The sequence below is a fragment of the Amblyomma maculatum genome, chromosome 5 (genome assembly GCF_055883805.1).
Source record: "Amblyomma maculatum isolate TAMU_Amacu chromosome 5, ASM5588380v1, whole genome shotgun sequence".
Classification (NCBI taxonomy): domain Eukaryota; kingdom Metazoa; phylum Arthropoda; class Arachnida; order Ixodida; family Ixodidae; genus Amblyomma; species Amblyomma maculatum.
In genome coordinates this window covers 79066694-79093577 of record NC_139348.1, presented here as the reverse complement: position 1 = coordinate 79093577, position 26884 = coordinate 79066694, and the positions used below count along the sequence as shown (strand labels likewise).

The following is a 26884-nucleotide window of genomic DNA, read 5'->3' as shown; positions in this document are numbered from 1 at the left end:
CTGAATAGAGAGCAGGACGTGCTGTAGATGTGCAGCCGCGTCCTTACGGCTTGGTTAAGGCGGGGCTTTATATCTGTGCGGTAAGAATTACGACTGCAGAAGCATTCAATGACACCAAGGAACGGAAAATCTTTAGCATAATAATAAAGAGCTATTGCTCGATATCCAGATTTAACAAGTTCAAACTCGTGCTAAACGTTTAACTTTTCTTAAGAACAAATCCCCATTATGTTTGATGCGTGTCCAACATTATATGTCTCGCCGTCGTTTTCTTGCAACAGTTCGTTTTTTTGCAAACTATGTCTTGATTTGTATGAGTATGCGTAGCGTCTATTCAAATGAACCTGTTTAACATTTCATGAATCATGGCGGGATGCGGTTACTGTCGAAAGGAAAGGTTTCACTTCAGCTATTCACTGAAAAGTATAAACATATCGAATGAACCATTTTGAAATTATCCAGTTGCATTTTCCCAAACTAGTAGCTCTTGTACAAAATCTATCTCCGAAAATGGTAGATCTCCATTCTTATGTCTGAAATAGTAAAATCAGAAGCAACAATTCAACGTGTTGAAAGGATTGGCTTAATTTGAAATAGATGGTGCAATAATATATTTACTACTTATTAGATGGACCTAAGCTTTATGATGCATCTGCACAACGACACACACACACACACAACACGCACACACAGACGCACGCACGCACACACACACACACACACACACACACAAAAGCACGCGCGCATGCTCACAAACTACTGTTTCCGGTAAAGATCGTGGAAAAAGGGCCAGAACGAATTTATTTTCCACCACGAGGTCAGTTCAGTTCTGATAGTTTTTTTGTGCAGCAATTAAACCAGGCTTTCATAGAATATGAGCAGTAATTCCACCCTCACGTCTTTATTCTGGTACACGAAACTCACTTAGCACATGTATTATACATTTGTTAACGTCGTGGATATTCTATAATGGCTCAAGAGAAAACATTGTTTGGAGGTCAATTAACCGCATCTAAAATCACTGTTACATAGATTCTACACTGCTTCAGGCATTTATGTATGTTACCGTTGCTACCATTGACAAGTTAAACACTTTAAAACCCAAGAAATGTAATCGTTCATGACAGGAGGCGATGGATAAAATTTCTTCTTGCAAAGATTTCTTTTAAGGTCAGTGAAGTGCACGCAGTTCCGCTCATCTCTCCATGAGGTGACTGTCCTCTTTTTTTTCTGCCCTTCATTTCCCTGGCGATAGAATTTCTCTGATATGACTTCTGATATAACCTAGTGTCTATTTAGAGAAACGACAAATGAATGTTATATTAAATGAAGATAGAAAAGCGGGAATGATGATATAGGGGTAATAGTAGACCCCCCTCCCCTCCCTCACCATTTCCTTATACCAGAATATTTGAAATCCCACAAAAACACGGAAGAATATGCAACACATTTACTAGTGCAACAATGTCCTGTTTTTTATCTTCATTCGAATTTTATTTGGTTTATCAGACTGAAGTATGCGTGGCTGCAAGACGATAAATGTAGAGATTTGTTAATTGCAGCACGGAACCTCCGCAGTGTTCCAGAAGTATCAGGCATAAAATTCCGTAAAATAGGCGCTGATCAAAAACGAAGGCTGCGCAAACTGAACGCTATAAGCAAATGAGCATGGCAACAGAACCATCCATAAAGCAGCCCTTTGTTCCTTTGTGCCTCACGTGACATTATTAGGCGAACGTTTCTGTATCTCAACAGACACACAGAGGGGGGGGGGGGGGGGGTTGAACGGGCGAGCGCAAGAGATCTAGGCAGTCAGCGGCAACAACATCGATGGTCGCGATGCGCACGTTGCGACAAGCTCTTATCGCGTGCTCGGCCAGCTTGATAATCGCCGACCGAAAGCCGAGTGAGCTCAGTTGTGTAGGAGAGGCAGGGCGATCGCAGCCGACGTTGTGCGAGTCGCGGGTCTTCCCGACGGCCCAAGCGCCCACAGCGCTTTCTGTAACGACCTCCGGGCTTGTGGTAGCAGTCGACCGACGGTTCTTCGCGGACCCTCCACCTTACCTGAGGAAAACTACCTGGACCAAACATGGAAGCCATGACTTGCTGACAGGAATACCTTGCATTAGTCACTTGACCTCAACTCAGTCTACAATCGCAGCTCCCGAAGTATCAGTGTCTCCGGTTCAGGTACCAAGAAGACTGCTGCCGACAACTTTGGCCGACATGGCTTCTACGACGTGCCTCCTAGTGCCCGATTACAACGCCAATAACGACGAAAGGAAAGGTCGGTTGTCAAGCTTGTCGCTTGTTTGAAAGTTTGTCTTGCGGAGGTTTTCAGTAGCTATCCCGAACGCTCGCGTGTACTGGTCACAAACGGGACAATAATATTCTGACTAAAGCAACACACAATTTTAAAGCCAAGACTGTTTTGGTAAAAACAAAGCTTATTTCAAAAAGCTTCCCGCTCTCTCATTAGTAAGAATGTAGCCAGAACGTGTCTCTAAATAATGACCGTCATACCCACTACGCAAGAAGCTGAGATCACTGTATTCAGCTATTAGGGACTAAGACTTTCTTTAAACGATGAACATTTTAATAAAAGCCAATCGCTTTATTGAGCTTACGTTTAGCGCTGGCACACTTCTTTTCAACTGCGAACTCCCGCAGCAGCTGCGGGAGAACATTCCGCATTCTGTGAGCTGCGGTTCAGGTTTAGTAGTAGGTACTGGTGTAGCATTTGCAATGTGCGATCTCTGGCGAGTTTTGACTAACGAGCAGGCATACGTACACTAGAAAAAACTGTTTACTCCCTTGATAGCGGACATCGCTCTGCGTGGAACTGTCCGTGAAATTAATTCCCTTTGCTCGACTGCTGTGGTTATTTATCTTTTCGCGCTTATGAAGCTCATACCAGCGCCCACTATGCACAGTTGTACCGCTAGAATTCGAGTGCAGTCCATAGTTTCTTTTTCGTTCTAAACCTGCAGTATTAACTGCCGAACATAAATATTTCCAGCGTTATATACTACCATAACGTGTACGATAGTGCTCTTACAAAGGCGTGAAACAAGAAACATTCGTCTCTAATAGCTGAAAACTTGGCACTTCAATGTTGCTTTGTGTGTGCAACCACCTTGGTCGGTTACTCACATTACTCACCTTGGTTATCAACTTAGTATGTTACGAAGAATATCACCACTCACCACTACTAGTGATCTAGTGCTACGCTTTTCTGAGTCTATATGCACTGCCACATGAGGGCCCAAAGAGCACTCTTAGGCAAATATAAAGAGAATAAATACTGTATTTGATTTCCTAAAGCTGAGCTTTTCTCAGCATTAAGCTTGATTATATAGTACCACTGGTGAGGGATGTCAGTGAACGCTTGCGGTGTGCTTATCAATGTGCGCCAGACCCAGCGCCCAGGTGCTAAGCAAGATAAAATGTGTAAACCATGTCATACCGAGACCAAGAATTACAACATATTTGACGCAGATTGCAACAGATGCCCTTCCGGAAGGAACTGCTTTGGTCTTGTCGCACACTTAGTCCATGCCTATACTGTAATGGTCACATTCATGTGCTAAGCTTTCTTTAGTATACGCGGCCACTTTAGGGCACATAATAGCTCATTCCGGCAGATAGCTAGATAGGTAGGAATGAAGATGGAAGGCAGGGATGTTAACCAAAAAGGCCTCTGGTTGGCTACCCTACACCGGGAAAAAGGGATAAGGGGATTAACGAGGGACATAGGAAAGCGACGTGGAGCACAGTCAGAGTTTGTCACACAGGCCGGTGGCTGTTATTAAACTTAACAGTGCTCTGTATGCCTTAAAGGCGGTCGACTGCCGTGGCCATAGACCAAGGATCTTATCCGCCGTTAAAGTGCGAGAATCGAAGCGGTCCAGCGCACAATAAAGCTTATGTCTTTCACTAAAATGCAGTGCATTCGCATAACAGATGTTCGATTGTCTCTCCACAGCCACAATTTTCAGAGGCAGGGCTGTCGACGGTTCCAATCCTGAAAGCATACTTTTTGGTGAACACAACATCGAGCCATATACGGCACAGCAAGGTTGCTTATCGACGAGCAATCTGATGGGGAAGGCGGAGGCGCAGTTCAGGATCCTGTGTCCTGAGGCCGCGATTGCTGAACTCTCCTGTGTTCCGCGCTGCATAATATCAAGAAAAAAGCGACAGCGTAGCTCAGCATCTCAATGTATAAATATAAAGGCGGCCAAGTTACATGCGCCTAACGAGAAATGTTTTCTGTGCGTGATGGATGCTTTCAGTTAAAATATTGCTAACGTTTTTTTTTTTTCGCAAGCCGGCCTCAATTTCTGCAATGCTACTATACTTCAAGAAAATATGTGTTCATGTTTCTGCTGCTTGTTGAAAACTTGGGACTTATTGGGATGTTTCCGTGATCCATTGTGTGCGCATAAGGGCCCATCACTTCGAGGGTTAGTGACGCTGACGTCATTAGTGATCATGCGACCTTTCAGCCATCACTTTTGAGTTGTCAAGTTTTGAAAGGGCTATGCTGGTAGAGGTCTGAATGCTTTAAAAGATTTCGTGAGTGAACGGGTGTCATTAACCCGGTCTCTGCTATCGTTCATTCCTATTATCATTCATCCTATTAGCCAAGAGAGCAGTTAGCAGTGGGAGATTCTTGCCGCTGTAACGAGCTGCGATTCTTCACAACTGACAGACAGTATTTATCTGCAAAGCTCGAGAAGCTTACCTTACTTCCGTAGCCGCAGGACGAAGCGGCCTGATCCGACGTTATCGAGTACGTTCACGCAACATGCTTGTACGTTTGCCTCGCCGGACTAAGTCGCGGCACGATAGCAGTATGTCGCTGAAGCCCAGTCGCTGTTGAGCGATATCAGCTCTTCAGATCTTCTTATTCTTAGGTATATACTTTTGTGTCGACGAAATTGTCGCGTGAATGATGTTCATGAATTTATTCAAGAATGCACAAATATGCGGCGAGTTGCCTAGCCGTTTCCGCAAAGAGAATACTCTAGTTTCTGCGAGTTCTAACGCAGAATGTAAAATTTTTCGCTGTTTTATGACAAAGTAAACTGCACATAGATAGTTCTTATATGAAAGTATACTTAAATAAATGTTTCATAATTAAACGTGTCTATTAGGGTTGCCACAATACACATGTATTTTGATAAAGAAGCTCATGATTGTTTTCGTGATGGTAATTCTTGATTGCTGTAGGTTATGCTCAATATTAGTAGATATCTCATAATTATATCCCCACCTATTATCGTTATCACCAACACTCTGCTAGTACGTGTGTTCAACAGACTTGCGACAACTGCCGATCACGTGCTTGTCACCATGAAAAGCTGCGTTATTTCCGCTTTGTTAAAGTGCTCTCACGCCCGTCCTTATTTGTCGATTCTTTGTTCACCGTGATCTGTTCATTCGTCCGTTACGGTCTGTTTGGTTTTGCATGTTTACAAGGACACACCGCATGTAGTAATGGGTGCGGCTGTCGCGAGCCCCTTCTCGCTGTCAGCCGATTGGTGCTGGCTCTGCGCTGCGCTCTCTACCTCTTGTTGGAGATTGCATTGTGCATTGTGGACTCTTCCTTACACAGCTGATATGTTACAGGCCGCAGCCGTCGATGACAAGTGTCTGATTGTCCGATTGTTGCGGACTTTGCCCACGTCGACACTCTCTGTCGCTCTCCTTTGAATGCGTGGTTGTCGCCTGCACATTACAATACAATATCGCCAGAGGCCGAACAACTGTTTAGCTGTCTACATTCTTTTAAAGGGAAGTGATATGATTAAATATCAATAAGCTGTGTCTTATGGCAACCTCTATGCGTTTCGCCAGTGAAGAACTCACTAGGAGATTTCCTCACATGGGTCCGCAACAATAAACCGTTTTAATGTCGGTGACGGAGCGACGTACAATTCCAAGGTAGCGTAGTGGTTGGCTGGAGCCCGCCGAAATGGTGTACCTTTTAATATCTCTAGAGGCCGTAACATACATGCAATGCTCCTTGAGGTATTGAAAGGCTTTGAAATGCTCGCCCAGTGATTTGGCATGCTCTTGTGCCTAATGAGTATGACACTATCAGGAAGCGCAGCAAGAGGACAGAGGCCATACTTCACTTATTAAATCAGAGAGTCACTTATTAAATCACCTCTAGGCCAAGCTTGTAATTTCAATCGTTCGTTTTCACACTGATTAAATGTCGGGAGCTGAAGCGAATAATACAGTATTTATGGGCTGGATATAGAGTTCATAAAAGTTCCGCTTTTTTGGAAACCAAATACCGTTTTTGCAACTGCGAAGTGAGCCAGTGCCAAACGAAAGTGAAATTATGTGGTTATGAAAATTGAGAGCCATAGATGAAATTTGAAGTTATTTTTCCCGCTGTATTACATTCAAGAACTGCCATTTCTTCTTGGCAACTCGTCATCGTTAAGTCTGAGCTACGTGAAAACTCTGAGAGACTGTTGTCGACACTTAGTCTAACGTGAAAGCAAACCACTATCTAGAATTCAGCAGAAACAATCACAAAAATTAAGAATATAAACAGATATTCGCGTATAGTGTGCTAAGAGCAAAATAGCATATCTGCTCTGTAGGAAGGTTTTCACTATTTACTTGCCGCCCATAAAGAGCTTTTTCCAGAAGGGAACGTTGTAGCAGGGCTACTGTGAATCAGTTAAAAAATGAGAGCACACCGAAACTTGAGGTCGGTTGGATGGGCAGAGCCTGCAGCTGAGAGACGAGATAATGATACCATGGAACTACCTCGCCCTCCTGTAACTTATTTTGTTACGAAGAGTCATTATTGCACTGTTAAATTCAGCTTGAGCATTTCTCCTCTTCTTTCCCTCCGTTTTTCACGCTAAACGTCCATACTGTGTGCTAGGAGGAAACAATGCGCCCGGTGGGTTTGGTTACTGGCTGCAAAAAGCTGAGCCTCTCAGCATCCAATGCCGCTTCTGGGATTTAAATGCACCCGGCAGTGGTGTATTTGGCACTAGGCAGGGACCGTACGGTTGCTCAGAGAAAATAAAATACATGCAACTCCGTTTGCTTCATGTGCAAGCTTCTTAAAGGATGCCCTTGAAAGGAAGCACAAGCGAAAATCTAGATACAACATCACAGCTTATACAACTAGTGGTTAGCAATATTCATAAGAAACGGTAAGAAAAAAGAAACAGCAACTGAGTAGATGGAAGCATGCAAAAGAATGTTATACCGCATAAAAAAAAACGTTTATTGTTTTTTGAAATCACATCTGAGTGCACATTGGCGCGAAAAAAAAAGTTAAATGAGGGTTCAACGCTTTCAATGCTCTGGTGTTTTAATTAATGAAACAGTGGCAGGATGCCTTTTTGTCTGCCATTCAGCTCCTAAGATTTTTCTGCTTACCTACGACTCTAACGCAGGAAAGAAGCAACAGGGTGTTCACGAAAGGATCAGCAAATATATTTTCATTTCTTACGAAGAAGTATAGTGTGGCAGATTTTATAAGGGCTGCAGTCAGCCAGGGAAAGGCAGAAATACGAACAACACTTTGAATTGGAAAGCATAGAGCCGTTTAAGTGATAGAAATGAAGCAGCGCCGACTGGACCCGGCAGTGATGGACTCTTCTGTGCTTCCTTGTCCAATGCCTGCCATGTAGTTAGTGATACATTTGTAGCAGTGTTGGATGAGAAACGTTGAAAAAATAAATGTTGGATGTGTTTCGTTCCTTTGAAAACTCTTCCGTTGCTAGTTTTCAAAAAAGGCGCCGCATCAGGTACAGCACTCAAACTGGGGAAGAACCATTATGCTTTGTTCCATTTGAAATTTGTCAGCGAAAGAGAGATATGATTAAGCTGTTGTTTCCAAAATAATGGCACTTAGGGTCAACACCTTAGCTTTTCGCTGCTCTCGGTCCAATTGTCTTCCCATTGCTAGATTGATTTGTTTTCCAGTAGAGTTACTTCCAGCAAAAAGCCGTTGCAAGTTAATGATAAGGAAAGCGAACTCTGTCGTGTGTAGTCAGCCTTTTAAGTGTCGACACTGCTTTCAGAGTTCCGCACAAGCAGCGACTTCACTACGTACCGACAGGAGTGCGATGACAACAGGGTCTGTGCACTGCTGCAGTCCAACACTGTATCGCGCTGATTTCAGCAGCTGGCTGAAGCAGCAGTTGGTCTGAGCTCAACATCACTAGACTCTGTTTCACATACTGTGCACTCCAGTTGCCACGTATTGGTTATTAAGAATACGCACCTAGCATTATGGGAACATAGACAAAAATAAATTCACACTCTTTTGTGTCATGGATCTGTAACTCACCAATCGGAATTCAATATTGTAAACAGAAAGACAATCCAAAATGACAACTGGCGTAATTTGTTTCTCCCGTGTAAGTCTCGATTTCTCTTTATACATCATCTTAGGTTATGCTTAAATTGGAATGAGAAACCTAAGATGCTACCATTGCGCTGATTTATTGCGCAGGCTTTTGAGCTTAATTTGTCATCAATAAACTATTCCTTTATTGTCCGCTTTTCCTTAGATGCAAATAGAAAACGGATTTCAAACGGTGCATGATTTATCCACAGGGTCATTTCGGACTGCATGATTATTAGGACTAATCATGGTCACGATATGATGAATACTGCATACGCATCAAGCGCACAACCAACAGATTAGACAGAGAACCATTGAGACATTAAAAATTTCTAACCTGTAAGGCCTGTTTCACGGCTATTGTAGCATTGTTACATTGCGGTACCTTGATTGGAACTAACAGCCCTTCTTTTAGTACACAATTTGTATATTGCATTACTGGCTAGAGTGAATTTACCGATATGGCTAGAACCCGTGGCTAAAAGCTTGAAGCACGACTAGACGCATGGCTAGAAGCACGAGCGTACGCGATTGTATGCCGGCATGACAGGTGTATTTAAATCGTGGCGTAAACAGTTGCGGCAATGTTAGTGAGCATTAAAAAGCCCCATGCAGAGGAAATTATTCTGAAGCCATAGCGCGTCTATCATAGCCCTGTGAGTCGGTTCGCATCTCTGAAACCCATTTATCAAACATATCTCATACCATGCCATATAATAGCTACCCGTACCATACCATATCATTCACTAACTTACCATATAATACCATACCATTACCTTATCATACCATACGTTACCATACGATTACCAAAGGAAGAATGCAATCCTAGAAAACGGAGCCTAGGAAGTCACTGAGTCACTTTTCAGAAGCCCACTAAGAGTTGGCCGACGATCAAGCGTTTATTGTTATCAAGGACCCTCATTATAAGGTAGTTGAGTCACATGGTAAACGCGGTTACAACCGGGCCACACAGATTAGAGCAGAATGCTCTTATCGCTGCGTCGCGCACGTTATCTAGCCACCGCGCCGCAGGTCTTACTGTCGCGCGAAACAATAGCAGATTGCCATACCGCGGCCGGAGACAGAGTGTGAGCAAAAGTGGAATGAAAAGACCTTATCAGTCGTCGCGTTATCTCTTCGAATTGCATGGGCCAATCGGCGCTCGTGAATTGTGGGATTGTTGAGCTACGCCCCAGGTCCTGGCTGCTTGCCTAGGTGGACTTGGTTGCACGTGCACAGCGGACAACGAAGGCCTCGGCTACGTGTGACATTCACACTTCATACGAACGGCTTGGCTGCCATGTGATTGCCCATAGAGCTCAATTTTCCTGTGGTGATATGCCTGTTTTATGCTTCGCCTTAGCGTAGTTGAGTTCAATAATGGCTCAAGTATGGCTTACTGCATTCCGACAATAAACATCCTTTCCATACCGGATAGCAGGTTTCGATCGTTTCTTCTTGAGGGCCTTATTAGAGGACAAGTAGACTAATCTTTTCGTCAAGGAGAGGATCAAAGGGTTAGGATAGTCGCGAACCCATATGTCATTACCAAGCAAAATCTAGAAGGCTTGCTGACTACCGTAGCTGCGAGGCTAGGGCACTTGCGCGTCGTGTTTTGCAACGCTAGTGGGATCTCGGCCGCGGCGGCCACGTTTAAATGGTTGAAAACCGCAATGGCACCCAAGTTCTATATAATGTCAATGCGCGATAAAGAAAAAATCTTCACGTGGTTGAAATTGGTCGCTTTCTACTACACGTCCGTCATGTATACTCCATGCCGCTTTGTAACTTAAAATTTGATATATCACACCATCTCAGAAATGAGGGCACGTATATCAGTTCGGGATGCCGAAGGATGAAGTAGAGGAGAAATCTTTTATTGCGAAAGCAATACTACTCTAGGTTTCGAGCCTTCACCGTGGCACGGCCGCACTCACGTGACGCTGTGACGTCACACCCCACGTGACTCTAGGGTGAAAGCTGGGCACGTTTATGCGGCTTGGTTAAAGCGGGGCTTTATATGTGGACTGGCAGGAGCTGCCAACTTGGGTCTGTCGTTCCACATGGGGCAGTTATGTCAGAATCAGCCTACCAGGACCCTGGCATTCACGTTACTCCTATAGCCCACTAAGGCACGGCAATACGGGTTGGCTAAAGCAGGTCTTTATATGTGGGCTGAGGAAAAAGAGAAAGAGATGAACGCTCGGTCACCCGCAGCTAATGCTTTCGCTCAATATTTGGTGCAGCAGCGTTGAACCCTTGTAATTTTTTTATCGTAACTCCTGCATGAGCAAGTAAATTCAGATAGTTCAGTGCAAAACACGGCTAAATATTATCTGTTTGCTAATTTATGAAAACAGCTTTGTGTGAAGCTTATGTATAAGGCTCATAAGGCTCTTTCGTCCGCTATGGAATATGTTACCTTTAAAACGAAGCTCGATTTCAGCGCTGAATGTGCGCTGTTCAAAAGCACAAAAAATAAACAATTTCTTACTCGATAGGCGAGAAATAAGAGCACATCTGAATCAGCCGTCCATAGGCTTGGCCAGGTCCTTCTTACACAACTCTATTCGTGTCCGAAATTGGGTATTGGGGCTGCGATCCCGCATTTGGATTTAAAATATTCCGGCTATCACTAATAAGGCTATGTACCTTCCTTGCGTAAGTAAACACACAAGAAACGTGAATGCTTGATTGCCCGTGTATGGTCCAGAAGGAATCAGATTATAACCGACAAATAATAGCACAGTCAAAACAGCAAACTAGTGAGGTTGGCAGGATTTGGCTTGTACATTTAACCTGCACTGACATCGCAGAGAACACGTGAGCCTTGCTTTTGGCCTCTATCGCAATGCTCCCGCAGCAGCCGGTATCGAACCTGAGTTCTTCTAGGGTAAAACGATATGTAAAACCTTAAATGTGAGTAAATACAGAAAAAACCTGATATCTTGATGCACATTGGTGAACCGGCATATTGCATTAAGTCTCCATATTTGCAGTGAGCTGTGCACTAACAATATTCTCATAGACTCTCCGACTCTCCGTCACATATTTACAGGTATTTACATAACGTGGAGCTTTGGAATCTTTTTGGGCGCTAACAATAAACCGTATAAACCTTAGCGGTATTACCAAGATCTCAAGGCACTTTACACCCACAGCCAGACCTACACTGGCATCACAGCCAGCCACTGTTAAATAGCAACACTAGAAGCAAGCAATGCGACAGGTTCAGGTCACTGGCTGTCCTTCACTTATCAGACGCCCTTGTACGTTTCATCCTTAGGCGACGAGTCATTCGTGATAACAGCTGCACGTTTGGAACCGTTCTTTGGGGTCTTGCAACGCACACAGAAGCACCAGCATTGTTTGAATCCGCCAGCGTACTCAGCAGAGAAGCTGCATTTGTGCTTGGCACATTCTTGTAGATGGTGCATGGTGTTGCGGACCCCAGCAATTGAAGTCTATTGCTGGAATTTAAAGCAATGCCACTAAATGATAGATGAAGCCTTGTGTGTTGTAGCGACGAAGAGCACGACTTCTGCGTTATAAACCATTTATGATCTACTGTTGAGCCTCAACATCTTATTGTTTCCCAAATGCAAGATAACGTGTGACCACCACATGAATGCATCGACTTCCAGCCGCATCGGGGCAACAATCCTGCAGAGTTTTTTAGAATTGACTTTCGCTGAAAAATATTGCGTCTTCTGTGGTCGCGTGAGCAAACCATTCGACGCCGATGCTCGGAACAAATTGACAGAAAAGTGGGGATGGGGTTTCGTGTCATTATTACAAAAATTGCTTAAAAAAAGGTGGCACACAGGTTTTGAAATGCCCGTGCTTGTTTGCCAATAAGCAATATCTATGCTGTATGGTGACGTCATGATAAATAGCAAGGATAGATGTGACGCTATATCTTACGGTGTTTCCTTTTTTTGCTGTGCAGAGCTGAAGGCTGCCTTTGTATTGCTAGACAAGAACCAGGACGGCCGGGTAAACGCCGCCGAGATCAAGCACATGCTGGACAACTTGGGAATCCTGCTTAACGACACTATGATACAAAACCTGATAGCACAGGCATCCGGCAGAGGTGAGCGCACGCTAATTTGACTTCTCACTGCTTGGTAGTGGGACGGACCATCGTTGGGACTGACGTATACTAGCCGCCGAACGTAGTTTATTTAGGATCCGAGATCCACAAACCTGGCATCTGACTGGAAATCAGCGTAAGAGACAAACACCAAACCAGACAACAACTGGACGAGCGCTGGCTCACAACTGAAAATTTATTACAGGACAGAACACAATATATGGAAAAAGTGACCACCCTATCAGAAAGTGGACAAGCAAAACGCACGCGTTGCTACGTAGGATGAAGGCACGCAATCTCGCTTTCATGAAGAAAAATGAGTGGTTTACTAACGCACAAGCTTGTTTTTTTCTTCATATGGTAGGCATCCATTATCTCACGTGTTAAGCGGGCCGGATGCTTGTACAGGATATCACAATAGCGCATGGAATGAGAACATTCGAAGTCACGAACGCTCTCAACGAGAATACTAGATTTGTTAGCGTCCAAGTTATTTGCCTTCCTCTAAACAAGAAGAGGAAGTATTCAGAGACTTGGAATGGGAGCAGTTAGGGATAAGGGTAGATGGAGAATACCTCAGTAATCTGCGATTTGCTGATGACATTGCCTTGCTAAGCAACTCGGGAGATGAACTGCAAATAATGATTGATGACCTAGACAGGAAAAGTAGAAAGGTAGGCTTGAAAATCAATATGCAGAAGACTAAGGTAATGTTCAACAGCCTCGGGAAGGAACAGCAGTTTGCATTAGGTAGCGAAATACTGGAAGTAGTGGGCGAATATGTCTACTTAGGACAGGTAGTAACCGCAGATCCGGACCATGAAAAGGAAATAACAAGAAGAAAAAGATTGGGATGGAACGCGTTTGGCAAGCACTCGTAGATTATGACTAGCAGCTTACCATTATCGCTCAAGAGGAAAGTATACAACAGTTGCATCTTGCCTGTACTCACCTATGGGGCTGAAACGCGGAGGCTAACCAAGAGAGTTCTACATAAGTTGAGGACAACCCAGAGGGCTATGGAACGAAATATAGTAGGGGTAACATTAAGAGATAGAAAGCGTGCAGAGTGTGTCAGAGAAAGGACTCAAGTTACCGACATTCTAGAGGAAATTAAGAAGAAGAAATGGACATGGGCAGGACATGTAGTGCGAAGAGAGGATAACCGATGGTCGCTGAGGGTAACAACCTGGATGCCAAGGGAAGGAAAGCGTAACAGGGGGCGGCAGAAAGTTAGGTGGGCGGATGAGATTAAGAAGTTCGCAGGGGTCAAGTGGATGCAGCTAGCACAGAACGGGGTTAAGTGGAGAAATATGGGAGAGGCCTTCGCCCTGCAGTGGGTATAATCAGGCTGACGACGACGATGATGATGATGATTAAGTTATTTGCCTGCTCTTTCAACCATGTAATAATGCACCACTCCGTCTGCCCGATACACACTTGTGCAGATGCCATTGGGATTTTATAAACTACACCTTCAGCGCAAGTACATACTTAGTATGTATGCTTAACCCCACATGTTATTTCATGGTCTTTTTAGTGCTCCCCCAGCCTTCCTTTCCAAAATATTACAAACACTTTTACGTTTTTAAGGTGCTGAAAAAGAACCCCTATGTCATATATTTTCGCTACATTTTTAAGATTGTGGGACAGGCGGTGTTCATAAGAGAGAATGGCTAACATTTTCTTTCCTTCCCTTTATGCGTTCTAGGCACCAAAGCTAGACTTTTAAGATTTTCGGATATCTTGTTACAGCCCAACAATACAATATCATCCGAGTAACGAGGTGTTTGACTCTTCCAATTTGTTCATTGAAGCTGCCGATTACCATATGTTCACAAGATTTTGATAAAGAAAACATCAAAGTTGAGACCACAATTCTTGTTTTTACTGTCTTAGAGTGATGCGATTTAAAATTTACCAACGGTTTCTCTACCCTAGGTAGGTAATCCCTGCAGATATGGCCCGTCTCAACTTTTAAACGCAGATCCAAAAATTATAGCTTGCTATCTTTTTTTTCAACAAAAATTAAGAAGTCATCGACATAATTCTGGTTTGGTGTTTGTCTCCTGCGCTGTTTTCCAGTGAACATGTTCCACCAACGAGCCCGTTTGGCCATAGTGCTGGCATCTGAACTCATTGACAGAGATGTGACAACACGTTACTATCTCATGCGATTATCAATTACCATGGGAAACCAGCGCGGTGTTCAATCATCGGGTTGCTCAGCAAATCTGTCTAACGGCTACTTCTTGAGAAAAGAATCAAGGCATTTTATGAGTATACGTAACCTTCGTGAACCATACAACCTTGGTAAGGTAGCGATAATCGGCAGGCGCTGCTTTATTGGCTGTCACTTCAGTTTGTAACACTGCCGTGAAAAAAGCGGAAGCTGAAATAACTGAAAGCGGAAACAACCAAGTGGATGCAAAGAAGGCTGCTAGGCCTTAAGATAACAAGAACTGTGCAGTGTGAAATACATAGAAGAGTGGAACTGATACATAAAGAAAAAAGGGTTTAGCACATTGCGATGAAGAATTATGAGTGCTTTAACGCAGATACCGAGGAGATATAAACATTGCAAACAAGTCGCACTGACCGAAAAGTTTGAATGAACAAGATGTACAAAGGTTAAACCTATGTAGGAGAAACGTGTGCCTTGAATTAGGCCCAGAAAAAAACATTCTGAACTCTAGGGTAGGAGGCTCATATAACTTCGATAGAAAAGTGAACGACACTGCACCATGCTGTCTCCATGACATGGAAACTAAAATACCTGTCGTAAACGCAAGAAGGCTGAACAATTAGCTAGACCTCATTTGCTCATCCCCTCTAGGTTTTTCCTGAACTGCCAGGGAGCATGACGGAAGGATGCTTACGAGCCTCCTCGTTCATGCAGCAGATTTACATACGAGCTATAAGTGATCCTTAACATGACAGGCGGCGTACATTGCAGAAGCAGATAAAACGTAAATGCAAACATTGAAATCGTTATATTTTTACGTTCCATGTATGCAGATGACGGGCTTATCAGCGAAGATGAGTTCCTGGCTTGGATGGCAGCGCAGACCGGCATCAAGGATGACGTCATGGAGGACCTCCTGGCAGCGTTCAGGGTGTTTGACAAGGACTCCAATGGTTATATAACCAAGGTACTCATAATTATATTCTTATGACGGGCCAGTTTTCATCACTACGCCTGTTCTAATTTTCCCCAAGGGACACTTGACGTACATAAAGCACCACAGCATTAGTTCCAGAAACCGCGGTTACTCTAGTATAGTCTTTAAACCAAATCCAGTTTTTGTAGCGCTATCTTCGCTCTCATCTTGATGGTTTACTAATTGCAGACCCGCGTCCTCATTTGCTTCCTCTACACCCTGATGCCGCCAATCTTTCGTAGCCCATGCAACAATTGATATTTGCAAACACCTACTCCCTTTCCCCGATAACGAAGTCTCAACCAGTGTTCTGCTCTTTTTTCAGCAGCTTGCGCGCGATCGCTACCAATGTTACAGGTCTCCAAACAGTGATCTTACCCAAAAGCAAAAATACTTAACGCGAGCACTCTTTGGCTGACGCAATATGCCCTATTATTTTTAACTACAGGATGAGCTGAAGCTGGCCATGGAGATGATCGGAGAACCCATGTCAGATACACAACTGGACAGTATGATCCGAGCCACTGACATCGACAACGACGGGAGGATAAACTACGAAGGTACCGGGGAATCTTGAATTTGTTACATAATCAATGATATGAATATATACACTTAAGAAATGGTGCTTCTGAGCGTCTCTAGTTTAGCAGATTCAGCGCGCGTAGATTTCTGTCATGATCCTTTCAATTGAATTTTAATTAGGTTGCGAGAAAATATTCCTAATTTGCACCAGAATAGCATTTCTCAGAATGTGCTGCGTGTTAGTGTATTTGCTTTTTTTTAAATACTATAGCGCACCTGAGGCAAATTTCTTGCGTCCACCTTGCTTATTAATTAGGGAAACTTTTCCAATTGCTCGCTTGTGCTTTTCTTCTTTGCTTCGATTTTACCAAGTGCCAAAAGTCCACTTTTACTAGAGTTGGATTGCCCATCCTTGTTAGGCTTACACAACAGAACACGTCTGCTGTTAGGCCTTTCCTTCAGAACTGTGCTTCGCGTCTTACTCCCGTTGTCGTTGCATTAAATCTCGAACATTTCCCCAATCGCAATGCTGAGTCCACTGGATGTAAATATGCAAGTACTGAAATTCGGCTTCTAGCCGCGCTAAAAAGGCAGGAAGCGCGATCTGAAGCACTGAAAAGATACCCTGCTTGCAAATTACAACGGGCCACAGCAGGATCAAACTAGCTATCTAAGACATTTCAGCAAAAGAAAATGACTATTAGTTTGACATACTCACCATGAGTCACGTGTTCTTTTAAAATTATAGGTACGCTAGATGGGAACATTAAAATGCTCTTGGGGCCTAATCTAAGACTTGTTTCCAGACGAAGGTTCTTGAAATGTGCTATATTTGGATGCCAAATTAGTAGAACAAATGTTTGGTCGATTTTACCTCCATATTCACTTAATCCTTTTTTTGTGTTCTGGAGAATTTGTTCAAGTATCAAAGTTCTTGCCCCATCTGTATTGAAATTGTTTTTTTTTTTTCTGATGCGCTAGACAGATGAAATGATTACACAGCGCATTTTCTTTCTGATCACAGTGCAAAAACTTGACTTGTAGCTAGTTGCACCTCATGAGACCCAGTCAAAGTTGCTATCTTATCTAAAAAAAATCTGCAGGCTAGGAGCTGATAAAAGACAGCTCTTCTTTTGTGGCGCTGAATTTCAAAGCCATATTTAGAGAGCCTATGGCTGTTTTCGTAGTCTTAATCGGTTAGTGGCTTTTCCAATGCTGCTTTAAAACCTAACGTGAAGAGGAAGCACTTGCTATCTGTATCATCATGTCAGCATGTTATCTTCTTGTTAAACCTGATTTATCGCAGAAAAATACAAATATCGAATAAGGTACGTAAACAAAAAGTCTCTGCTCATGCTATTCAACAGAAACCAGAAACTTTACTACCTCGAAGAGATGTTTATTTTCACATGTACGTTGCCTTAAGTTCCCCTTTCTTTTGTTTGCCTATGTTTCAGAATTCGTCACGATCCTGCTATAGCAGTGTGATTTCTCGTCCTCTCAACACCTGCCATAAAAGCCTTAACTTATACGAAGATGCCTTCACCATCGAGATTATCTCATCGCCCGCTGAAGGGCAGGGATTCCCGACCGACGCTTCAAGAACACAGGTGGTTCAAGTACTCTGCTGTCCTTTGGCTCGGCCGGTGGTCCGCTCCGTCCATGAATCATGTACATAGAAATGATGTCGGCCGAAGGAATCTGTCGCTTAAATCAGTTCCCGCCACCAAATAAACTTGCACCACAAGTCTGACAGGAAAAATATTACCTTCAATGTGTCATTTTGTTTCTGCTTATTATCGTTTGCATGGAATTTCTACGTGCACAGTATTCTGAATTAATGCTCGCGTGTGCAACCTATATGCCCACCTTATGCCACTAAATTCTTATCCTGGTCCGCCAAACCTAAATACCTGCCGCTCCTTCCCGTGCTTGCCTTCTCCAGAGATCCAACTTTTTAACCGCTTTGACCATCAGCTGTTCACCGTTTGTAATAAGTGTCCTGTCTTTGCCCATTTCTTCTTGATGTCAACTTAGAAAAAATTACCATATATGGCCTTTTTATATACTTTGCGACCTTCCTATTGATTAGGTAACATACGTGTATATTATATACTTTTCTCTCGAAGAAACTTGTATATGTAGTTTTTTATAATAATAAATTAGCCTTTTTTACATTTAAAAAGCAATCGTGCAAGTCATCAAAGGCGTTAAACAGTCCTGGGCAAAATGTAGGGATAATTGATGGTGTGATATTTAGTCATGAAAAAACCCGTAGAAGAGCAAATAAAATAGGTGAAATTTGTTAAGGGAAACAGCACGAGGGTTGAAGGGGAGCCTCACTCCCTCACTCCGATAGCGAACAATTCGACAAAAAGACTTGTGTTCATTTGGACTACTTTTCGAACCATTGCGTATCGGAATGACCTCGTACAATGTCCTAAAACTTTGTCACCCATCTTTTACACTGGTTCATTCGGGGCGAACGTTGTAGTAATTTATACATATAGTTTCATTTGGCACCTTTAATTGAATTAGAATCACCATGAAGACATTTTTTTTCATGTCTTCATTTAACTAATGCTCTTTTGCTAGAAAAAAAAAACAAATGTGAGAACCTCCTGTCCTCAATATTTCGGTGACAAAACTAACACATCGGATGGGGTAGTGCTTTTACCCGCTATAGGTAACATCATCCTTCTCTCTCCTGGTTGAATGCATGAATCTAATTCATCGACACTCGTTCCTGCTTCACTCGTTCATCAAGTGTCACTCAAGTGCAATTATCATTTCGGTGTCGCTTCGTGGTCATTGCGTGCAGTCTAGAAAAATGCCTTTGCGTGATTACAGTTTGGTGGCATTTTTCGTTGGTTTATCATTAGACCCTTGGTTTTCGTCTGCAAATATATTGTAAAGGAAATGTTCTAGCGCATTTTTATCACGCACATAGCGGTATTTATAATCGTATTATAATATGGAAGATTTGGGCTGAATACGTTTTAGAACACCTGAAAATTTGTTACATATTGCATAGTAACGCCAGGATGTGATACCGTCGCGTGATTATCTGAGGCTGTTTTTATTTAACGAAAATCTCCACACTTGACAGATTCTCTTCCTGCCACCTGGCCTGGCAGATTGCACGCGTGATTAAGAAAAAGTGGTGGATCGGAAGGCCGGCTCTCCGCAGTTATGTTCGAGCAACGCAGCGGCCATCGTCTGAGGCAGTGACTCTGATGAGAACACTTTCCCTTATTCTGCAAAGCATGTCCTAGAAGCTTCCTTCCTTTCACCAATAACTACACGCGAACTCGATCGTTCTCCAACGAAAGCATTTTTGTACCTTTGTACCTATATCGACTGTGAGACAAATATAGCCACCAAAAGTTGACATGCATGCATCAAATACACTAACAACATCTACAACTAGCGCTATAGTATGATCTTTGGCTGGTGAGAATATGCGAACTGTTCCTCGTTGCTCCTTTGCGATTTGATGTTCAGGGCAGTTGTTAATTAGAGGCTTAGTAGCGATCAGGTTTCAATTTGGCAAAAGTGGCAGTTATAGGTGATGACTAATGCCCTTGTCAAACAAGCCTTGGGAATTAAGGTTCTTTTTTACGAAGGTGGTTGAGCAGCAGCTACAATGCAAAAGTTCGAGACCTTTGTGAAAAATGCCCGTTGCGGGAAAGGTGGTTGTCAGCGGCATTCAAGGTTCATAAAGGAGCAGCCCAAACAGGAGCTCCAGCGAGCGAGCTGACAAAACAAATCTTTGACGAAAATAGAATATTGAATATTTTAGTTAAGCCTTGTTATTTGTTTTTAAGGGTTAATTTTAAGGGTTAATGGACTTCCGATGTCTGGTGTGTCTAGAGAACACTTCGATGGTTTCGATCAACAACATCGAAATTCACATACTTAGCTCCTTGTGTAGTATTCTTTCATTGTTGCCTTTTTGTTGTGAGCGCCTTTTTTTCCGTTGTTTGGAATTTGCTTACTTGCTCCACTGCCTAGAGGAGTTAGGTTAGGGTTCTGCAGTTACCCTGTAACTGAATACGTCGTGGCAGCAACACAATGCTACAAATGCAGAGGCATGACCACATATCGAGACACTGTACAGGTCCAATAGGCTGCAAAGGTTTTGCTGGCCCTCGTCGCAAAAAGAATTCAGCACCTTGAGAGCGCGACCTAAATACGCGTTGTTTCACCTCTTCACGTATCCGTTCAAGCACAAGATCACCTAGTAGAGCCATAGCCCTCTCGTTTACCATGGCCACTTTTATAGGAAATCTTTCGAAATTCTTCTCAACAGCAGCCTCCGCTTTTTCTTGAAACTTTTTCTCAGAAAAAATGAGCGCTTGGACGTGTTAGAGCACACAAAAGAAGGATTAAAGGGCAAACAGTGCCCTATTAACTATATTGCCAAATGGATTGCCTCGAGAGACCTCTGAGTTACACTATCAGATAAAGAAGGACATTTTACAATTTTTTCTGAGAATCAGTTTCAAGAAAAAGCGGAGCTACTGTTGAGAAGAATTTCAAAATGTTTCCTATGAAAGCGACTATGTTAGAAGAGAGGGCTATGGCTCGACTAGGTGAGCTTGGGCTTGAACGAATACGTGAACAGGTGAAACAATGCAAGCAATTATATTTGGAAGTATTCTTCTCGGATAAATGCGCGAACTGTAGTGGTCTACACTAAGCTTCATACGGAGGGTGTCTTAAAAGCAGAGCTGCTATATTTTCACACATGGTGGACCAAGCACAAAGTAAACCACCCAACCGTTATGATCCACCACCTAACCCATATATGGTTTTCACAAATTCGTCAGATCTCTCCAGAATCAACCAATGCAGCGTGGAAAAAGAGCTGGGAACACATACGCTGCTGGGCCAAAAAGAAGCATAGGAAGTCCGGCGTTCTTATCCTTCATCAAAGCTGTCGCAACACTCCGCACAGGACCTTACAAGCATCCTCCTTTTCTCTCGGTCTTAAGCACTAAAACGTTACCAAAAGATGAGCGAAGTGCAGCACAACTGAATCGCCAAACACATATTGCATGCCTATTGGTTCTGATGCTATTTGCTGCCATTAATGCTCTTGTCCGCGTTAATCCCTCGTCGCAAGGTCTACCAGAAGTAGAAGCTTTCCTTACAATGGAGCTGTTGGTATGGGCCTCCTACGCTCTGCAGGGCCGTAATATGAAAATTAGTAATCCCACCAGCGACACTTCTTAACAGCTGACCTGCCATATCTCTCGGAGATGCACCATTTTCAACTGGAAGGTTCGCAGTTTACACCAGAAACTTATTGTCGTGCTAGCTTACCACTGCTTCCATAGCCATCTCCGAATCGCGCATTGAGGAAAACATCCCACTGAATGTATAGTACTGTAATCATTCACAACAACCAGATGACATCATCATATTGCTGACAGCATTTCCCGGCCTGATATCCAGGCATGGTTAGTTGATGTCCCGCCCCACAGAGATAGCAACTATGTGTGCGCTGTAAACGTAATTGGCAAAGAGTACATTCTAATTGGAGTATATCGAGAAGGAGAAGACTGAGTCAAGGTACTCGTTTTGATTCATATTGATTTGCTTTGCCACGTCCTGCCATGATCAGTCAAACATTCAATGATAGCTTACATTTGAAACTTTCGCACTATTCCTGAGCTTATTACCTCATGCGTTCCACAGATGGCCCCCCGTACTAGTGGGCAGATTCTCGTTTCATCTCCCACTGTCTAGCAAACATCCTGTTCTTCATCATCGTGCCTAGGCAAGCGAGCACTATATATGCCGTCGTCGCAGCCAATCACATCTTATGTAAAACTGTAAAACACTCCCGCGCTGTGCAGAGAACATCGTCGTCTGCGTGAAGCTTCACCTGCGTCGTTCCTTCATGTAACCTTGGAGATTACGCTGCACGTACGTGATCTCGCTAAACTCAGAGACCGCAGAATTACCGGGCAGGCGGCCGAGACTGTCGAACCAAAACAACACACTGGCCCTTTGTCGAGCTTACCTAGCGCGGAAGGGAGCTAAGGTCGAAGCAGCAGTAGCGGCTGCGACAGTTGGCGAACGATCTGAAAATTGTTTAAGGATAGGTAAATGCACCGATGGCGAACGCTCGTAAAATGTGGTAAATATAGTTGAGCCTCTAAGTTTCTTTAGCATTAAGTAAAAACTTATTAAGACCACTAGAGCTTTGTCATGAGGGTTTAGGACGATGAAAACGGCGGCATACTAGTTGGCGCGTCAAAAGCTAGCAACTTAGCATGCAAAAAACAGTTACATAACGCTCGCGCTCATTATACATTGCATAACAAAATGCAGAGTGTGAGGCCTTAGTGAGAAGGTGCTGAAACGAGATCAAGGAATGAGGTTAGTGCAGCGAAAACATTCTGTTTCGACCACACAACGGGACTTTGCCGATTAAATCGTGGTTGCCAGAGGAAGGAATGTTTGTGCCTCGGGGAGCCCACTGTCCTTATGGAAAAATGATATAACCGTTTAACTTGTTTTCTTCGACCGCTCGAACGCAGCTTTCTTAAGCGACGTCCTCCAAATATGGCTCTTAAGAAGGATTCTCCGTTTTATCCTCAAGATAGCAGGTAAATCCTGACTGAAAACAAAGGAAGTATATTATATGACCTTGTAATGGCGTTGACCCTGCATAGTATATGAAAAACCAGGGTTGAGACCACATATCTTCAAGCACGGCCAGCGAGAGGCCACATACAGCTTCCACATGCAGACAACTGCAAAGAGAGAAAGAGTGATACCTTTCGTTCTCTGTCTTTAGAGAAACACACATCACAGAATTTCCAGGAAGGGGGAAAAGCAAGACCGCTCCGAGTGATTAAGGGTACAAAGTAAAGAAAAAAAGCGAGGAACTCTTAGCGCAGGTGCAGAGGTGACGAATGTTGCATAAGCGAAGTTTTTCCACGAAGACGACACTAAGAGATAAAGCGGGGAAAGTTTCTTTCGGAAGAAGCCAGAAATTGAAAAAAACTTTAGGAACAATATCAAAGGAAAACGTAAAAATAGAAAAATTGACACAGAAGCATGCATATCAGCATGACCCGCTCCCCAGCGGGCGAAGTGTTAAAGCCGTTGGGAACTAAGGTGCGGTTTCCAGACCATGTCATTGCACCCCACGACGTGCAAGTGATCGGTGCAATGGCAGCGAGCGGCCATGGCGATGAAAGAGCGGTCGGCCAGATGTTCTAAAGCCCGATCACGGCCACAAGTTGTTCCAGCGCGAGTCCTATGAGAAGTCGTTTGCTGTGGGAAAAAAGGACCTAAAAAACAAACATTGCAGTTTGGGCGCGACCAAGGGAGCGTGCTTAGTGTTCATACACAAGTTTCAGACTGTAACTCATGGAAATAATGAAGCCTTGAGCAACGTTTCCTTTCATAAAAAACCTACCTAACTAAAAGCCGAGTGAATATAACTCTTTGTGCCCACACCTAGGCCTCTTGCCCTTTTCAGCTACACCACGCATGTGTAGCAGTGCTAAGACATTTATTCAAGTTGGCCTGCATCTTCTGTTCAGTCATATCCTATTGGCGCGTCGAAAATTGGCAATAATCGTTTTGACGCGTGGGACGGCTGCCAGATTCGTATATTAAAGGCGAGGTATTGGCAAGTTCTTCACACTTCCTTTTTGTTCGGACTAATGATCTAACGCGTTTTATAGAGTTCCATCTACCCGAATGATGTTCATGATCCAGACCCCATAAGTATACAGTGCTCTGCACAGTGCAGCAAACGCGCCACAGTTTCAATTTATCAACATCTGTTATTCTGTCTATGAGCGCCACTTGGTCCCGTAGCATAGTATTCATCGGGGACCATGTCTTATAGCCATTAAACTTCGGCTGTGTTTCGGGTCGCTAAAAATGTGTGGACTATTGGCCGAGGTCATTGTGACTGTTGAAGCTGATAGCTTCTTTTGTCCTTGAATTCAGAGCGCGCTCGCACTAATGACCTAAAGTCGGCAATTGTTTGAAACACCGGCGTGAAGTGATCTAGAGCAGTACGGGAAGGAAGGAGTTCCGGGCGTGTGGAACATGCACCTGCCATCTAAGATTTCCACCAGATGTCAAGTGGTAGTGGTGAAAAACAGAATTCGTCAAATAAAGACAAACTAATCATAAGATTAGCCATGAAAGCAAAGACACAAAAATTTTGGACAATGAGAAGCTGCTGACACGTGGCGATCGCACCAGACACACCCGGATTTAACTCGCATGATTCTGCTTTTCTTCTGCTTCGTTTAAATTCCTTTCTTCTTTATAGTGTGGCATGCTATCGTGGTCTCGGCGCAAAAGAAAACGACAGCCTCAGATCGCCTGCCAAACACGCGCAGTTCCTTCTTCGTGGCAGCAGGTCTGAATGCCGGCGGTTCGCTGTCCTGTTCCCACTCAGCTCAGCGGGTACTACCAAATATATTTGTGGAGACCCCCCAACGAGTGTCTGTGGTTCATCTCTATAACAGTTTTCGCGCGTAAAAGAAAATTGATGGCGCTAGGTGCCGCGGTTTTGAGCACGTACACACGAAGAGAACAAAGCTTCTCCCGAATAACATTTATGGAGCACAATACAGCACCAAGCCAAAGAAAATCTGCTAAAGGAAGGAACAAGCACTACATATGCATTACCACAAATAATTTTTTTTACGCAGAAACGTTAGGGATCTCCTGACGCGAACTATTCAGTGGTGTCTATTAAAACCTATAATTTGAGGTTCTGCATCCTATATTAGCAGTCAGGAATAAGACCAAATGAAGTCAAACTTGGCGAGGAGGTTCCTGTAAATGGGGTAACATAATTCTATAAAATCAAGCAATGTTTTGTGTTGGAGATTGAGCCCAGGCCATCTCCCCGAAAAGCTCATTGGTCCAATAGCCTTAAACGAGGGCCAAGAGAAAGCTTGGCATGCGTAATGAAGTAACATTTTATGAGTACCGCAAAGGCATAGAGTAAAAGAGTAAAAGAAAAAGGTGCAGTCAAAACCAACGCCCTCAGCACCAATTGATGCTTATTCGGTGGAAGGGCTTCCCTCTCTGTGGATGGTAAATTCGTGCCAGAGAACGGCCTCTTGACGGACCCTGGGGACTTTGCGACTGATGGTCACAGAGCTGAGCACACGTAGTCCATCGATGAATAACTTCCGTTCGATGCTTTTGCCATTTTGGAATAAGTCTTACTAGATCAAAAGCAAAAGCAGCAACATAATTTAAACTAGCTTCTGATTCCTGGGTACCGAGCCTTCTATAAGCCCCCAACTTGCCATGCGCCATACCATATGATCCATAAACTTGCGTCTTACATCCGTGAACTCCCCTCCAACCTGCGGCCACAGGATGCCATCAGTCACACACGACTGGCCGTAAATGCTGCCGCCTACCAAAAGCCCCACGGCCACACTCGCCCACGATCTTGACCAATGCCCACGAAAACTTACTTTTCAGCCAAGGACGATACCATCGCTACACCTCAACCATTGGGCAATATTTCCGCCACTTTTACATAATTAGAAAAACGATACAGAAAAGATAAGAAAAGAAAAGCGCATTATCACACATCAGCGAAGCTGCTCGACGGTCTGTCCAACTAGCATAAAAGATAATTAGACTCAAGTGCCAGACCTGGGCATTTCTGCTGTCGCCTCGTCCTTGGAGCGACTGCGAAAAAACACGAAAACACAGCTCCCCGTTTTTGCCAAGAAATCCGAACCTCGAGCCACGGCGCCCGTGGAGGGCCAAACCACAGCCTTTTCGGGAAGCGATGCCGTTTTGTGGGTCAAGCCCTCTCTCTTCACGTCCCTTCAGCACCATTTCATTTGTACAGTCGAATTTGTATCTTCGTCGCCATTTGGCCGTCGCCTACTATTTCGCTTCTTCGGCGTTCTCCACGGCGCACTCAAACTGCGTCGTGACAGGTGCTACCGCTTTTCAGTTTTTACGCGTAGCTTATCCTTCCATATCCTGTTGGACTTCGGTTAAAGAGGTCGAAAACCAGCGGCAGTTATCTACATACTTGTTACGATCTCAGTACAAATAAAAGGCGAAGAGCCTTATGGGTGGTTCGATGATTTGCACATAACTCTCCTCCTTGAATAACGGTGTCAGAAGGCACTGAGATTGTTAGCCGCTCTGAATGTTCTACTTACCAATAACAGCGATTTGTCCAGTATTCTCTTCAAAGCATACTCTGAACTGTCAACATGAATAATGTATGCCTCCAACTAATAAGTGTGTGGTGTCTCCTATGCAATGTATTCTCCCTTTTGCCTGTTATCGTACTTCGTCTAATGACTGGTTTTATACTTTTATTGGAAGAGACGCGGTGCTGTGTTGGATATGTTCTAAATGATCATAAATAAGTCAGTATACGGTCAAACAATTGACCACGTTTTACCTGACTGCATGGTGATATAGCCTTCATCGGCGTGATAACGAATAACTTCCAACTCATTCCTCTTCTTCATTATGGGGGCCAAGCAAAATATTAAAATATTAGTAAATAATGCCGTTTATTGTAATCAACGGGCAAGACAAACCGCTTTGAAGGAATATGTATATGTAGCCCTTAGCTTGAGGTAGTTTCCTCCCAGTGTATATATCGTTCCAAATTGCATCGTAATTTGTTAGTACTCATTATAGAAGAATGAAGGGAGACACCAGAACACCTCCAACTGT

The 26884-nt window shown here is 43.7% G+C and overlaps 1 protein-coding gene across 1 annotated transcript; it reads left to right on the top strand.

Annotated features, from left to right (window-relative positions):
- The first annotated feature begins 1908 nt into the window (after nucleotides 1–1908).
- Eip63F-1 (Ecdysone-induced protein 63F 1) lies at nucleotides 1909–17792 on the top strand. Its single transcript, XM_084603837.1, has 5 exons — nucleotides 1909–2287; nucleotides 12342–12485; nucleotides 15504–15637; nucleotides 16095–16206; nucleotides 17626–17792. Exons 1-5 carry the CDS (start codon nucleotides 2227–2229, stop codon nucleotides 17646–17648), a joined length of 474 nt encoding a protein of 157 aa, XP_084459963.1. The 5' UTR covers nucleotides 1909–2226; the 3' UTR covers nucleotides 17649–17792.
- The last annotated feature ends 9092 nt before the right edge of the window (nucleotides 17793–26884 follow it).

Excerpts from the sequence above, each read along its gene's own strand:
- Eip63F-1 (XM_084603837.1), top strand. The coding sequence starts at position 2,227 with ATGGCTTCTACGACGTGCCTCCTAGTGCCCGATTACAACGCCAATAAC. Across the intron at positions 12,486-15,503 it reads AGCACAGGCATCCGGCAGAG|ATGACGGGCTTATCAGCGAA; the intron begins GTGAGCGCACGC and ends CCATGTATGCAG. Across the intron at positions 16,207-17,625 it reads CGGGAGGATAAACTACGAAG|AATTCGTCACGATCCTGCTA; the intron begins GTACCGGGGAAT and ends CCTATGTTTCAG.